Source organism: Bradysia coprophila, assembly GCF_014529535.1.
Source record: "Bradysia coprophila strain Holo2 chromosome X unlocalized genomic scaffold, BU_Bcop_v1 contig_38, whole genome shotgun sequence".
Taxonomy (NCBI): domain Eukaryota; kingdom Metazoa; phylum Arthropoda; class Insecta; order Diptera; family Sciaridae; genus Bradysia; species Bradysia coprophila.
In genome coordinates this window covers 1120413-1137901 of record NW_023503327.1, presented here as the reverse complement: position 1 = coordinate 1137901, position 17489 = coordinate 1120413, and the positions used below count along the sequence as shown (strand labels likewise).

General features: G+C 37.8%; 2 protein-coding genes across 2 annotated transcripts; one reads left to right on the top strand and one right to left on the bottom strand.

The window, feature by feature from the left end:
- Positions 1-1461: 1461 nt before the first annotated feature.
- On the bottom strand, positions 1462-15728 carry LOC119069632 (O-acyltransferase like protein-like). Its single transcript, XM_037173736.1, has 11 exons — positions 14624-15728; positions 14310-14548; positions 4673-4896; positions 4399-4595; positions 4153-4343; positions 3335-3498; positions 2919-3281; positions 2529-2857; positions 2212-2354; positions 1817-2151; positions 1462-1744 (listed from the first exon to the last, which is right to left on the bottom strand). Exons 1-11 carry the CDS (start codon positions 15441-15443, stop codon positions 1645-1647), a joined length of 3105 nt encoding a protein of 1034 aa, XP_037029631.1. The 5' UTR covers positions 15444-15728; the 3' UTR covers positions 1462-1644.
- On the top strand, positions 7967-8972 carry LOC119069646 (autophagy-related protein 101). The gene has a single exon (XM_037173769.1). The coding sequence runs from the start codon at positions 8100-8102 to the stop codon at positions 8757-8759; it is 660 nt and encodes a 219-aa protein (XP_037029664.1). The 5' UTR covers positions 7967-8099; the 3' UTR covers positions 8760-8972.
- Positions 15729-17489: the final 1761 nt, after the last annotated feature.

The window sequence follows — 17489 nt, the reverse complement described above, 5'->3', positions numbered from 1 at the left end:
TAGGAATCATCTGTCATCCCAAAATTTAGGAACCAACCTTTCCACATCTCACTAATGTCGAATATAACCCAAATCCATCAAAAAATCTGATGGAAGTTAGGAAGTGCCAGAGGAATGATCTGTCATCCCAAAATTTAGGTACCAACCTTGGAACATCTCACTCATGTCGAATATAACCCAAATCCATCAAAAAATTCGATGGAAGTTAGGAAGTGCCAGAGGAATCATCTGTCATACACCTACTGGAAGTTAAAACTTAAAAATCCACATAGTTTCTAACAAGAAACACATCCCAAACCAACACACACCTTTCACCACATAACCATCCATATCATGCACCAAAATATACAACACACACATACACACACACAAATTGGCTTTTACTTGGCATTTGTATGGATACTTTGGGGAGCTCCAGCTCCCAAGATATGGGTTTTTTGCAACTTTTGAAAATTCCATTCTTATTTTTGGGCCATTATTAGACTATAACCAATATTTCAGGAAAATATATAGAAACGTTTAGGAGTTGTTGGATCCACTTTTCCATAGGAACTAAGTTAACAACGCAGGCAATTTGCATTATCTGAAAATTCGAGATTTTGCTTATTTTCATAGAAACATCAATATTTCGAAGTTCAATATTTCGGCCAAGTTTAAAGCTCCAGTAACGTGTAATAGCTCTTTGAGCTCGTATGGATTCCTAGATTCCAGATATCCTAGTTTGGGGACCATTGGAGCCAAAAGTAGAAGTCAAAAAGTTAATGTAAATATGCTCCGCCGTCTCCAAAAAAAAAATTAAAAACATTTTTGGTAGTGTACCTGCGTCACTCCCGCTTACTAACGTGCTGGTATGATTTCTAACCAGAGTCTACAGAGAGTTGAAAATATTTGTCCAAGCAATTGTGTCAGAAAAAATGGCTCCGAAAAAATCTACTGAAAAACTCGATGTTCGAAAAAATGAAATTGGTTCCACAATTTTTCATTACCAATCATTGATAACGGCAATACCCTCTCTAGCAACCAAAGTACATTTATTAAGGAAGTAAAAATGCAGCGTGGCATTTGCATTTTACATGTTAGAAATTAGTTAACAAAAATACAGAAATAAGTTGGTATTTTGACAGCGTCAAAACGAAGTTTGTTTGCTAGAGATGGTATTGGTCACGCATATGCAATATAACAAAATTTTATAGTTACTCACCCGAAACTTGGATTCCATATTTTTTGCAGTGTACCTTGAGTGCTTATATACTGTAGATCTTTCACTGTTTAGGACGAGCATTAAAACTTAATCTTTTAGTAGCATTCCTTTGTCATCTGGTGACACACACCACGTTTCATTTCATTTTGTATGGAGTAGGTGTGTTCCAGCGTATTAGATGAAGTGGCGATCTGCGTGACCTCTTAAAAGTTTACGGCTTTGACAAAAAGCGCATGAAACAAAAGATTTTCAAAAAAAAACAGTTTTTTTACAGGTTTATTAAATCATCAATCATTGCCATTGTCTATATCGGAAACACTCGGAACGTTTAGATAAGAACGAATTACTGAATCTTAAACCGTTCGCTGAAAGTTTATTGTTCAAGTTTCAAAAATGTTTTAGGACTTTGCAACACTTTCCAACGTTTTGGGCTTCTCATCGTTTCACTCATTTCCCGAACTGATGTCTTCTTCTTCTTCTTCTTCCGAATTACTTTCTTCGTCTTCCGGTTCGGATTCGGGATTCGAAGCCTTAGCTGCTTTACTAATTGAGTTAAAATGATTTTTATTTTCGTTTACTTCTTACTGCTTCATGTAAATTCACAACAAAACTTACTCGGCATCGTTTTCATCTTCGTCGTCTCCCCATACGGGCTTTTCGTCGTCAGACTTTTTCCATACCGGTGTGAACGATCGTTTCGAATATTCATCGTCATCGGCAAACGTAACTTTGTTGTTGTGACTCTCATTGTTCCATATCTCATCGATGTCATTATCAACATTCTTTTGATCATCAGCGGCAACATCTTCCGTTTGAGATGCAGCTGATTCCTCAACGACAGCGTCCGTGTACGTTGTCAGAATTTTGCTAATCTCTCTAAACGGCAAGTCGAATAATACTGTAGAGACGATTGAAATGCCGACAATAGCAGATATTTCCGTATAACTGATCTGTATGGGAAAGAACAAATGGGGCGGAGTGTCTTCCATTTAAATGTTTGAATGTCTTACGAATGACCCCAGGCGAAAGGTCTCCCCATTTCTAACAGATGCTGTGTTGTAAAATAGAACTAGAAACTGCACGAAGAACATCTGATAGGAGATCTTGTTGAGCAGTAAAAGTGGTCGTACCGTTAACAGTCGGCGCAGATATTCTTTTCGTACGAATGGGCCATGATCGATAGATGTGAAAACAAATAAATTTTTTAAAGAGAATGTATGATCATTGTTTACGGAACAATGGGCGTGAGAAACCGTGAATGTAAGTGCATGAAAGGGAGAATGAGTTTTCCATGCATTATGAGTTTGCTAATTGTGCTGCGATTTACCTCCATTTTCAATAAAAATGACAAAAATTATCCATGAAATGGCGAGTGACCATACTAGCGGTGCCCATGCAGCAAAAACAGCGGCATCCAACGGCTCATAAACGTAATCTTTGTTGCTCAAATCGCTCGGTATCCAGAAACACCAGATCAATGACCAAATACAAGTCAGCCAGCCCACAGCCAAAATTCCCTTTGGTATTCTAATGTCGCGCTTGATATCGTTCAGATTGAATAACAGGACGCCCAATACCAAGCCGATGAGATATGATGTGGATCGTTGCACTGTCGAATTGAAGGATATGTCAAGCGTTCGGTAGAATTGGCTCAGTCTATACAAAATTCGCTTGATTTACTGTCGATTCGATCAAGAAATTGGATGTTTGCACTCACTTCATGCCTTGGAAAATGACGAAAGATAGTCGCTCGGACAGAGCACTCGAGTATCGCATCGCAACAGATAGAGCATTCAATGCACCGAATAGTCCAAATCCAACAACTGCATTTCTATCCAAATAGTAGACTATAATCGGTGCGATCAGGAACAGTTGACAGTCAATAGCAATTTGTTGTAGATGCGGTGAGCATTGCTCTTGAGCCGGAAAAAAGTTCTGGACAAAGAAAATGCTTTTCCAGAAACTTTCCTGGCACAGGTCAGAGTTCTCTTCGATGAGCGGACCCCATTGAGGTCCACTTCCCAAGTAGGGTAGAATCCAGGCTGAGAACGAAATTGCCGCTACCATTGATGGAAACAGCCTTTCAACGAAAGTTGTACGGGCTCTAGTTTCTCGTTATCAAATAAAATTTACCTAATGAACCGACCAACGATCCGCCGGAACCACGCTATGCGATGATTGTGGTCTTTAAGGTCTTTCGACAGTTTATATCCAGCGTAAAAACCACTTGCCAACAGAAAAACGTCCATGAAAAGGAACGACGCTCGTAAGAATATACTTAGCGACGAGTTTAGCATCTGAAATGAATTGGCATGTCACTCGAATAAAGCTCGAAGGATGTCATGTGTTTCAACATGACCTGCTTGAAAGGATTCAGGCCAAGTTTCAAGTTCAAGGTCAACCTTAAATAATCCAAAACTTGGACATGATTGACTAGGTCAACCTGAAATAAGGGTATAAGGTCAAGGGTACTTCAGGTCAGATTCTGATTGAAATGTTCGGTTTCCAGCATAACTCTCGAATGCAGTTGTATATGGGAATTAAATCTTTTAAAAAATTTGTCACGAAAGTTCTCTAAAATAATCCACAGGATGTGTTAGACCACAAGTGCGCCATAAATTCAAATTAGATATAACCCCGACATCATCAATTGTGATCAATACGCTATAATGAGAACAGGTTCCGACACCCCCACAAAGAACAATAAATCGAACTCGTAGCGTCCATTACGAAAATAAATTTTGACAGAGGATGTTCCTGTCAGGATTGCAATCTAACGAATGCGAAATAGATGCCATTGCACCCGCCTAATTTATTAACAGAAGGGTGTTACAATCTGTTCTTTTAGAACCTTTTAAAAAAAGGGTTTTCGAATTTAAATTATAAGGCGCACATATGACGTGCATCAGGTGGCAACGCCAATTTGAAAATGTTTATTTTCACCGAGTTACCTTCGTCAGTTGTGCCTTATTGGTAAACGGTAGGTGTCCGAAAGTTAACAATTTTAACGACAGAAATAAGGGTACTGTAGCCAATCCCTTCAGTCCATCGATACAACAGAATGTGCTATCTTCGTAGTCAAAATTGAATAATATTTTGCTGGTGCGCTTAATTGAAAACGTCATTAGGAATTTTGTGGCTCCTTCAAAAAAGAAAATTGTTGCAGGATAAGCTATGAAATGACCGAATGGTCTTACCTTTCTGAGTCGAATCATTGTCATTTTCCACTTCTTCATTGACCGATTCTACACAGTCATCGGTCACATCATTTGTCTCTTCTTTTGAATTGTCTTTCTTCTTGTCGGGAGCGAATAAAACGTCCAATTTTAATATCTTCCAGTAATCTTTCAACGAGGCAACAACAGCTACAACAATGAAGAACGTAAAGTATCCACTGCAAATTTTTATCATTGTTCACTTCCTCTTTTTCCAGATAAAATCAATTAAATGTAAAATATGTCCTCAACTCACACAGTTGCTGCAACCTGCCAATTTTCCTTGAGCGTATTCGACCAACTTTTCTGACTTTTCACATAGCAACTGTTATCGTCAATGTCGGCATATATTTTCACTCCAGTCGAATTGAATGGCAGTAAAAATTCGTTCAATATTTCCAGGGCATTTTCACTGCTGCAACCATGTGGGATACAAAGGGCCCATTTTAAAGTTGAATAGCGAGGTAAAAAATGACTCGGCTACATTATTATTATTGTAAATATTTAATTCGGTTTGAATTTCTATTTTGATTGTGAATTTTAAATCAATAAACTGCATTTACAGCCAGGCGAGAAAAGGGCTAGCCAAAAACTAGATCCACAAATTCCACTATTTCATTCCAAAAACGTTTGCAATCTACAACTACGAAAAAAATCAAGCAAAATATTCTCGGTCTACGACACGAATCGGGATCGAACCTTATACAAAACCTTGGAAATTACAGCTAATTAAGTGAAAAACCACTTTATAATGTCTCAATCAAGGCCCATTTTAGATAATTAAATAAAAAGAGACACTGGAGGAGCCACTCGTTGTGTTAAAAAGATACAACAAAAAAGTACAGTCAGTGCCAGTCAGTTTGCTTGTATGTGTAGATCAGCTGAAAAACAGCTGAGCAAATTCGTGCTGAAATTTCACTGTCTCTGACTGTACTATCAATCAAGTGTATCTTGTTCAAGGGCCTATTTTTGGGGAAATCATGTCCGGAGCGACAGCGGAGGACTTGACGCAGTCTAACTTCCAAAAAAAGAACGAAGAAATTTTTTTGAGACGCGGCAACTATATATAGGCGAGAATTTAAGTTTCTTTCCTTTGGCCTGTATCACCACAAATCCTATTCTATCTTATTCGCGCTTCAAATACGAGCAAAACGAGCTATCACTCGACTATGTAACTTTAAAATTTCCGGAGATACATCGTTTTGAAATTGGTCACTTTTCATACAAAATACACCAAATTGACTGTTCCCAAACAATCAAAATCTTTCAACTTACTCTGTATGTTTCTATCTATCTGTCTATCTGTCTATCTATCGACGGTCGATCTCGGAAACTAGTCAGCCAATCTCCATGAAATTTTGCAGGAACCTCAGGGTGGGCATAAAAATGAAAATGTGATACGCCATTACCCCAGGAAAAACCAGAATTTTGTTTTATTGGCCTCGAAGTGGTTTCTGAGTGTGGTTTTCGAGGGTCGGGAACGCGTTTTCGGCTGTAGCTTAGCTGTATTGAAACCTACAGAGGCGTGCGACCCATCAAATGAAAGGTATTCGTAACACGATTCGAACAAAAAAATCGGGGCAGATTCGTTTGAGCTAGAGTGATTAGAGTGACCAAATTTTGAGCTACTCGAGCGTAGGATGAAAGGACTAATATTTTTGCGATTATGAGAGATAGAGAGTTACTTTCTTCGGCAAAGTCTCAGAGTTTTACGAGTAGAACATAGGGGCATATGTGAAAAATGTCGAAAGTTAGAAATGGGTGGGTCAATTATGTTTTTAGAGGTATTTCTTGAATGGTGGCAGATAGAGAGTTACTTTCTTCGGCAAAGTCTCAGAGTTTTACGAGTAGAAAAGAAGGGCATTTGTGAAAAATGTCGAAAGTTGGAAATGGGTGGGTCAATTGGGGTTTTAGAGATATTTCTTGAATGGTGGCAGATAGAGAATTACTTTCTTCGTCAAATTTTCGATTTTCGTCTTTCGAATTTCGTCAAATTTTCGATTTTCGTCAAATTTTCGAATTTCGTCAAATTTTCGATTTTCGTCAAATTTTCGAATTTCGTCAAATTTCGTCTTTTCGAATTTCGTCAAATTTTTGATTTTCGTCAAATTTTCGAATTTCGTCAAGTTTTCAAATTTCGCCAAATTTCCGAATTTCTGTTATCAACTGTTATAAAAAGCAGTGTTCTAAAACTTATAAAACGACTGATATCCCAACAAAAATCTCTTCGAGAAAAGTGTGACGCAGTCTTTGAAGTACAATTTCTAAATGAATGATATCGCTACAGTTGACGCTTTCAGCTTCGTTACGCAAAAATTAAATTTTACACCCAATTTTAGTTCAAACAAGCTGGCTTAGTTTTTCTCATCATCTGCCAAATAATTTTTACCAAAAAAAATTTGACTGAAAACAACCAAAATTTTACCAAAAAAATCTGCGTCGCAAAGTGGCAAATGTTCATGAACAGACCAGCAAGAAAATTTATCTGCCACATGCGACGCAGATTTTTTTGGTAAAATTTTGGTTGTTTTCAGTCAAATTTTTTTTGGTAAAAATTATTTGGCAGATGATGAGAAAACCTAAGCCAGCTTGTTTGAACTAAAATTGGGTGTAAAATTTAATTTTTGCGTAACGAAGCTGAAAGCGTCAACTCTAGCGATATCATTCATTTTAGAAATTGTACTTCAAAGACTGCGTCACACTTTTCTCGAAGAGATTTTTGTTGGGTAAACTCTTAAAAATTCTATAAATTTTCGGTCTGGATTTATTGGTTCCTCTAAAATAACAATAGATCGAAGTGCCTCCGTTGTTTTTATGACCCTTTATGTTTCTGAGCTAAATCGATTACATTCGGATGGAGTGTTATGAGATTTAAGAGCGCTCACCCCTTGACAATTTTGTAGCCTACATTTGTGCGCAAAAATATTGGTAATGGCAAAAAACCATTAAAGCATGCAAAAATTGGTTTGTGGATGATAACTTATCCCACTTGGAGAAACCTTTGCAAATGTGTAAAATATATGTGTTATCAACCACAAACCAATTTTTACCTTAAAAGTAACACATTTTTGCATGCTTTAATGGTTTTACTTTTTCAAAAAAAGATTTTGGCTCAGAGAAATCATCAAAAAACGAATATTATAAGGGGTGAGCGCTCTTACTAGTAATCAAAATTCAGGAAATTTAAGGAATTTAATTCTCTAAAATGGGCACTGATAGAGACATTATAAAGTGGTTGTTCACCTCAAAATTAGATCACTAGGGGCTGTTGTCGCAAAAAATCCTTAGAAATGAGCTGTAATTTGCATACAAAATCTAAGTACAATTTCAGTTGAAATTTTGTATTTAAATGCTGTTTAAGTTACCGACGTTTCCATTCATCGAGTTTAATTTTGAAAAATTCAAAAAAAAATTTAAATCGTCCAACTAGTTCTCTAGTAGTTTGCCCCTCGATTTCAAATAATTTTTTAGTACACGAAATGAACGCAGCGTTACAACATGACAGATCAGTGCTTACCAACGTGATGAAAGCAAATTCTATGTCAACAATAATAGAATTTCTGCCATTGAAGAAGTTGTCTTTTCATAAACGTCAATAGAGCCAACAAAAACAAAGTTTTATTTTAAGAGATTAAACCTAAGGAAATTATTAGATTTTAGTCGATAAGTGTATTGCGACCATCATGAACGCTCGATCGCAAGTATTCGAACTAACAATGGAGGGCAGACAAGTGGACGAAGCGGTGGCAAGCATATTCCATACAGTGCTGTTTCATCGCAGTCTTGGCAAATTTGTGTTCGCTGATGATTCGTCGTATTCCGTTGGAACGGTGGGTCATATGGATGTTGACTGTGATTTCATTGACTTTACCTACGTGTGCTGCACATCAAAGAAATTGGATCGAACGCTAAAGGATGAGATTAGCAGCTTCAGCGAACAGCTACGTAGTAACGACAGTTCCGGTTCCGGACAGATCAGTTTAGAATTCTTTCAACGTAAACGCAACCGTTGGCCATTATTTCAACAGGAATGCATACCGTGGGAGGTGTGGACGATCCGATTAGAATTAATGAATTTGTACAATGAGGATGAGCGGCAAGTGTGCCGTGAGCGTGTTAGTGATATGTTGACCGATAAAATTTTATACATCACAGAAGTGATGAATCGGCATGACTATGTGCCGAAAGTGCCGAGCCATTTAGAATTGGATTCAATATTTGACACAAGCTATGCAGACATTCAACCGTATTTGTTTAAGTGTAAATTTAGTACAGCTGGACCAAGCGAAAATTCAGTCGGTAATACCATGAAAAAATTAATCAAAGAGACGCTGTCGTTGTGACTTCTTCATTTCGACGGCAATCGGCATCATATTTTATTGGAAATGTAGGGTAGCGTTTGCTTGAATGTCTGCAAAATCTTTAACGAAAACTTTTCCGATTATATTTCCTACCCCTCCTCCGCTCCTTTTTACTGTGTAATTTCAAATCATTTTTTTACGTTGTAAGTAGGATCTTTCGTTCGTTTAAATAAATTTTTATTGAAGTGTGCTACACGTTCCGTTTACTTATTTATAGCCCCGCTTCATAACACCATCATAACAGACTGGTGGTGACAGTCGATAAGCCAGCGTCCATCATGGAAAATGATAAAAACATCGACAACAATCAACAATGCGGAAAAAGATGCCGATGAGTCAGATCGAAAACATGTGGCGCTGACGCACCATCAATTCGATCGGAGAAAGGACATGTGTGTCCACTCTGTATCTTCGTACATTAGTCGTTTGAAAGAGAACTGGCTGGCAGCACTGGGGTAAAAATTTATTTAAACACCCCTCAGTGCTACCAACCAGGTGCCACTCAAATGACTAGTCAGCGCTAGTGAGCAGAGAGTTGCTAATATGACGACTGGGTCGTTTCGACGGATAGAGGGAATATGTCGAATGACAGTTGGGTTTTTGAGAGAGAATTCAATACATTTTCTCTCAACCAATTTCAAAATCATTCGACATATTGCCTGTATCCGTCGAAACGACCCAGTCGTCATATTATCAACTCTCTGCGAGTCAGTGACCGACCGGTAGAAAAGTTGCAACCTGAACTCACAATTTGCGAACATCTGCAGCTACCGGTTGCTTGTTCATACATATGAATGACGCTCAAGAAGACCAGCAAACTTGATGTTATTGCCCTACATTGTGAGACTATCTTCAGTTTACAACAACTTTTGCACATGACGATCGTGTCACGACATAATGATGACATAAAATGAACACATGAATCTGATCAAAGACCTTAAGAACAGACCGATAAAAACTGCTTGAACAATCGTGTTGTTCACAGGAAGTAACATTCTTAGCGGTTCCAAGCCATTTAAACGATTGGAAGGCTGAAGTGCACTCAAAAATAACAGGACACCAGGGAACGATTTGTTGAAAAGGGTTGCTGTACCAGTTAATATATCTTTGGGACTATCTTCAAAATGCCTCTTTATCAAATAAACCGTTCGCACTGCACTAAGAGAATATGGTACATACGCATGCCAAACTGCAAACGTTCAAATTCAAATCGATCAAAGTTTCATCGAGCATGGTTTCGTTGGTCCTCGAACTCAAACCGAAAGTTTGACCTAGACAAATGAAGTCTAAAACCAATCTCTAACTCGCAGGAATTGATTGTGGAAAAAATCACATTACCAAAGGATGGTTATTCGGTCGATCTTTATAAAGTAGGATCAGTATTTTGAATCACTGCCCATTGTCCGAGTTCTTTTTTTTTTCAAAAAATCTGGGAAGCTTTGGCTTTCTTTTTCCAAATTTTTTGTCCATGTCTTTGGGAGCTACTACCGAACCAAAAAATACCTCCTCCATCACATTTGCCTCTGTACAGAATCTTACAGAATCGGCAACAAAAACTGTCGATTTTCTGATTTACCAGTTCTACATAGTCGCTATTCGAGTATATTACTGATCCCCAAGCATTAAAACATTATATCGAAACCAGGCAGTTCATTGCTATACGATTTCCATCCCTCCCTATAGCAAAGGACTCATGCATACTATTTTCATTGTCACTGTTCAATGAAAATATTGACGGTTTACGCTCCAACATGTAATACGTTCAGGCCATAAACTACGAAATGCAAACTATTTGCATGATATTTATACACTCTTGTCGACACAATGGCTGTGTTATGATTATATTGTGATGTTGTTGACCTGAATAACAATCTAAATTACAACAAAATCATGTCCAGAGGGAATTTGAAGAGCATCAGAGTGACATTTCGACAAACTTGAGTTTTTCATTGATTGCAGAAATGGACATTTAAGCAAAATTAGTTTTTCATTGAACGCAAAAATGGACTTTTAAGCAAATAACAATTGTGATGAGTCGTACGAAATGTACGATGGTAATAGCGAATTTGCGTTGGTCGCATAGGACGCTTATCAATGGTAAACATATACATAACGATCATATTGACCGTTTGCCTTGTACCTATAGGTAAAACGAGCCATCAGAACAGTCGGAGCGTTTGCTGCGACTGAGCCCCGTACAAACCCGTATATCTATTGCGTACGTGACCCTAGTGCGTCTGTCACCCTACTTTGACCGTAAGCCTATGCGCCGGTTAAAGTAGTTAAAGTAAAATTATTATGTAATGTGTACATCATAGAAATTGCGCATAGCGCAATTACGAAGCCCCGTACGACGTTCCTTTCAAATAAAACAAAAATTTCAAATAGCCCTAAAATTTTAATTTATTGAGTATAAATACACATAGGGCCTAGTATCGGCCTCAGTCCGAGGATCCAAATTTAATTTATTTTTCAACTACATTCTATTCGGCCTTTGATTACCTTCCAAATGAAACAAAAATTACGAAAAACGGATGAAATTTGCTCGAGTTATATGTAAAATACACATAGGGCCCTAGTAGCGGCCTTAGTCCGAGGACCCAATTTTTTTTTTTCAACAACATTCTATTCGGCCTTTGATTACCTTCCAAATGAAACAAAAATTACGAAAAACGGATTAAATTTACTCGAGTTCAATGTAAAATACGCATAGGGCCCTAGTAGCGGCCTTAGTCCGAGGACCCAAATTTAATTTTTTTTTCAACAACATTCTATTCGGCTTTTGATTACCTTCCAAATGAAACAAAAATTACGAAAAACGGATGAAATTTGCTCGAGTTATATGTAAAATACACATAGGGCCCTAGCAGCTTTTCACTTCTAAGGCCCTAACTCACGGTCCACTCACCCGATTTAAAAAAACTTTTTTTTCCTGGATTGGTATTAAAAATACCTATCATTTGCCGTGTCATTTACATTTCCATCGTTTATTTTGCCATAAATATCACCAAAAGACCTTAAATCACTTAGGTGGCCCTAACTCACGAAGGGCCGACCCGAATATGCCCATCTTCGAACTTAGCCTCACTATTTTGACTATCTTTCAGGGAAAAAAAATTTTTTTGAAATCGGATTTGATTTACTCAAGATATTGACGTGACGGACAGACGGACAGACGGCCCAAATTTTTATTGCGGATTCGTCATCTATGAACATAGGCAAACACTTTGCCCTTACCGTCTGCTTCGAATTCCATCAATTACACACGGCATCGTAATCCTATAAGCCCCTTCGTACTTCGTACGGGGCTAAAAAGAATTTTTTGGTCAGCTCTAATACCAATAATAGCGATACGATCGCCGGTGCGATAACTTTCAATAAAAATTGGTCCAGAAGAACAGCAATTTACACATTGAGAGAGCGCATTCGTAATACCGATTGTTGATATTACACGACAATGAATGATTTAACGAATTGTAGGACTCTGATAAAAGTAAAAATTGCATTTATTAGAGTTTTAAGATCGTGGCCAGTGACTTATTTACTAAATTGTTTTGCATCATCAACTGTTTCATTTTTCATTTGTGATTAGTAGGATTTTCCCTACCAAAACCCATACTAATTTCACTCAACAATTTGCGAACGAATAGTCAACGATTTTGATTTATGCGAACAAATACGTTGTAAACGGTATGTACAGGTGTTTAAAGAGAGCTTATACAGGTATATGGCATGTAAACAGACAAAGGGTTGGGGGTCACTTGCTAAAATCATAACAAAGAACGTTGTGCTCATTTTAACAGCTGACCCCGAGACAAACAAAAAAACGATTTATCATATACCTCTACTCTACTCTACTACACACTGCGTATTTATAGAAAGCGCACAATTTCCGCAATGTTGCCATCACTGCAATGTGTCATCGTTCAACGTTGCGTTTTTAGTAATTCAATGGACGAATGTTCAAATTTTTTGGCGCGCGTAACTTGTTTTCTTTTGATTTATGTTGAGTTACTTTAACAAAGTGTTGTCTCTCACAGAAATAGGAACAAAATTTATTTTTTATTTTTACGGTCACTAGAATAACGATGTTTCGACCTATGTTGGAAGGTATGGTTTCTTGGACTCAAATAAACAGTTCCTTATGCCACCGACGGATTAATTTTTTTTTGGGCACAAGATGCAAGATTAACATCTAAAATCCTACTTAGTTGTAACAAATTTGTGGGTTTATTGTCCTCGACTTCGTCTCGGATCAAAAAAATTCACACGAAAACTTGACTTTTCAACTTTTTCCCCTTAAAGAGAGCTAAAAAACAAGTCAATAGTGCAGTGTGTAAGTCGAGATTTGCCTTTAGAATTGCCTCTAGTGGGTTCGAAAATCAACTGCAGCACAAATAATTCGCTTCATCAGGTTGTTGTCCACAATAATGACATCTGATTGAATCGGTTATTAGGTTGCGTCTTGGATTTAGTACCGAAAACATCTCTTTAAGCTACATGTGATTGTTCGTTGGTAATGTCATTCAGTCAGTTAGGGGAAAAGCCCATTAAGGATGTGAGTTGACTTTAAAAAAACGAAGAGACCCACTGGTAAAACGGTAATGTACACATAGATGTGTCATCACCCGTCTAACTACGTAAAAATAAATGATTTTTTGGGCAATAATTGTTTCCAACAAATAAACGCTTCTGGCCATTTTGGAATTCCAGATTTATGTCCCGAGGCGAAGCCGAGGTCGACAAGACGTCGTGTGAGAAAAAATACCGGCATACCTACCATAGTAGATACACCGTTTTTCGCAATTTCGGGCCATAATCACCTTTCCAATGCGAAACATGTCCTACATTTATTACCAAAATTCTTGTGTACACAAAAATTCATTTGAACGATCAAAAAGGCTGCATTTAATACACATTGCAATGTGATGTAAAGAGACGCGTTGAATGAAATCGAGTATAGTCAATGCTTAGTATATATACGCTTCAACAATACGTTCGGTACAATTGTGTGACTCTATAGCCGAATGGCTATAGTTGCTGCTTTGTGTTCAAAAACCTTGCGGTGTCGGGGGTTCGATTTCTGGTCAATGCAAGATTTTTATTTATAAAAATTTAGCCTTCGTTGAAGGTAATAGGTTCTTTAACGTGCGAAAAAAAAGTTGATATTGCACTGTGTCCGCGAATACAGTGAAATAAATACCTTCAAAGCGACATTAAATGGATGCATGGAAAGGTGATGATTATGGACCGGAATTGCGAAAACTAACTTTACAAACACTTTTCCCAGATGTCAACGTCCTTCTTTTATGCATAGCTTGCAAATATCAAAAATTGAATAAGAAAAAAGCCAAACTCGATGCGAGAGAAAGTAAGAGGTTCAAAAAAAAATCGTAAAATGGAGAAGGGAGTGGTAAATGTTACCCAACCATTCGAAAAACGTTATTATCATTCGATCTTACTTCAACCAAATTGCAAAAACCGTTAAACCGTTAAAGCTCTTTGCAAAATTTTTGTAAAATAAAAACTCACATCCTCCAAACGGCTTCTCAAGAAATTTCGTCCCTGCAGCAAATGTATGGACATTTTCAACTGTTCGTCTTCTGCAACGACGTCAATATTCGCTAAACAATACTTTCCCTTAATTTTGACCGATTTATCGTCCTTAATTTTCACTTTAGTCCTGATTCCCGTACATAGATCGAAATCGCCGAGCTGATTAGCATTTCCCCGTAACAGACCAGATGGTATTTTTGCGCTGGCATCCATCACTGCAACGGAGAAGAAAAAAAAACGGATGTATGAAAAACCCAACCACATTACTCATCGCGATGAAGCAAATTTACTTTGTAATGCCCATAGCTTTTGACCTCGAACTTGTCGTTGGAAAATTTGTCCCATTCGTCTGCAGTCGACGTCGTTTATTTTCGTATAATTTGGGATGAATGATGGTATCGACAACAATAAATTCTCAAACGATTGTGTAGTCAGTGGTTCCCGTTTCTCTGGTGCGACCTCCTCTGATTTGTGTCGACGTTTCTTATCACTGGCGACACTCGATGTGTCGTCGGATGAAAGAAGGTCGGTAAAATCGGCTAGCGTTGATTTGAGATACGAAAACCAACTGGTTTCATCAGAATCCTTGTCATCGTCGTCAGTTGATTCTTGATTCGCTCCCATTAGCCAACCGAAATATCCGCTGGACTCATCGTCGCCCGGTTTAGTTCCTTCATCTTCCTTCTTTTCGCTGAATATGTTCAAATTTGTAAGATGACTAAACCACGACGTCATTTTTTCGGTCTCAGCAGCTTCTTCGATTCGTTCCTCCTCTTCCTGTTCGACGTCAGGATTGTTGAGTGTAACTAGCGGCCGTGATGGTAAATCGAAATTGGTGGTGTGGACTTTTTCAAATGTAAAGTCTCCATCATCATCATCGTCAGTAACAACTCCGTCGTCGTCTTCGCCACTTTCACCACTCTTGACCCTTATTCGTTCGATTTTCACTACCTTCCTCATCGGAATATCCCGAAATATCGGCTTCTTTGGCAACACTTTATTTTCATCATTTTTCTGGGATAGGTCACGCAATTTCCAACCGTCGACAAGTGACAGACTCACTGTAATTATTACACAAACGAACAAATAACTTTTTCCGTTCAACAACATTTTCTTTTTGAATGATTTTCCACCGATAAATCGTTACAATTCGCACTTCGACACACAAGACATTAAAGACTCAAAATATTTACCGGCTGTCGATCATAATTCGGAAGAATTTTTAATAATTTTTTCCTCTTCAATTTTTAATAGGCTCAGTCTAGCTAATGAAAGCGAATCGCGTACACATATTGACGGAAATAAATTAATTCGTTTTGTGGCTGTTGTTGTTGTTGTTTTGCTGAAGATGTTACAGTCTCAACACGATGGAGCTGACTAAAATTGAATCTATGAGTTGCTGCTATATTTAATTTTGTGTTTGCTGAAGAAAATAGTTAAATTTAGATGCGTTTGGATGGTTGAGACAGAATACGGTTTATATGAGAACAACATGCATCTCTCGCACGATGTATACAATCAAAATACGCGATTTTGTTTTCTGTTTTGCGTTTTCATAATGATCACCGAAGAGAATTTAATTAGCAAATTAAGCGGAAGCGTAATAGTATTATATCACACATTCGGTTACCTTGTTCCTTGAAAGAGTTTTACCGTGCGCGCAGCTCATCAGTGCAGGTCCGTCTTTGCATTAAAATTTCAAAGAACAAAAAAAAACTATTTTCCGAATAGTGCGCACCGTGTCTTGGAGGAATGTGTTAGAGGAAGGTTAATTTATACCCACACATTTTGTCACTCTACACCACCCTCTCAACATATCTGACCTTTCTGACCTCAAAGATTTCCTACAGTTTAAACTTTGAACTAATTAATCAACGTTCAGTCAAGAGATTAAAATTAATGTTACTTCATGGCATCCTGACTATCAGTGGGATGTATGAATTAATTAGGAAGACAAAAATCAGGAATCCAATAATCAGTAGACAAAAATCAGGAAACATTATTCAGGAAACACAAATCAGGAAAAATTAATCAGGAACTCCACTTATTAGGAAGCATTAAGCATTAAGAAAACCATGAATCAGAAATTGTAATGAGTTTCGGTACAAAATAAATTTCGGACAAAATATCCACATCAAAGTTTATAAGGACGTGCAAGGGGGGATACTCCCCCTTGACCCCCCTTTGCGGGGGCTGCCGCCCCTCGACCCCGCTTTTTTATTTTTTTAAATTCTTCACGGCCTGCGGCGCTACATCATCTGTAAAAAACATGATATTACTGGCGTGCGCAATATTGTACTTATGTATATGAAGTGAATTCCAGTACAATCGAGTCATAATTTATTTGTCTTCCAATTACAATCGAACTGAACTTACTCGATATATTCTCATATGCTCAATGAGCATTGGTCATATGCTCGACTATTCCCGGATATAGTCGATGTACTCGAATAAAGCAGACGACGTCCTCTAATATAGTCGATGTCCTCAAATATAGTAGATGTTCTCGAATATAGTCGATGTCACGTAATATAGTCGACATCCTCGAATGTAGTAGAAGTCCTCTAATATAGTCAACTTCTTTGAATATAGTAGATGTCATCTACTATAGTAGATGTCATCTAATATAGTCGATATCCTCGAATATAGTCGATGTCACGTTATATAGTCGACATCCTCGAACGTAGTCGATGTCCTCGAATATAGTCGATGTCCTCTAATATAGTCGATGTCCTCAAATATAGTCGATGTTCTCGAATATAGTCGATGTCACGTAATATAGTCGACATCCTCGAATGTAGTCGATGTCCTCTAATATAGTCGATATCCTCGAATATAATCGGTGTCCTCGGATTTAGTCGACATCCTCGAATATAGTCGATTTCATTGAATATAGAAGATGTTCTCGAATATTGTCGATGTCCTCGAATATAGTCGATGTCACGTAATATAGTCGACATCCTCGAATGTAGTAGAAGTCCTCTAATATAGTCAACTTCTTTGAATATAGTAGATGTCATCTAATATAGTCGATATCCTCGAATATAGTCGATGTCACGTTATATAGTCGACATCCTCGAACGTAGTCGATGTCCTCGAATATAGTCGATGTCCTCTACTATAGTCGATGTTCTCGAATATAGTCGATGTTCTCGA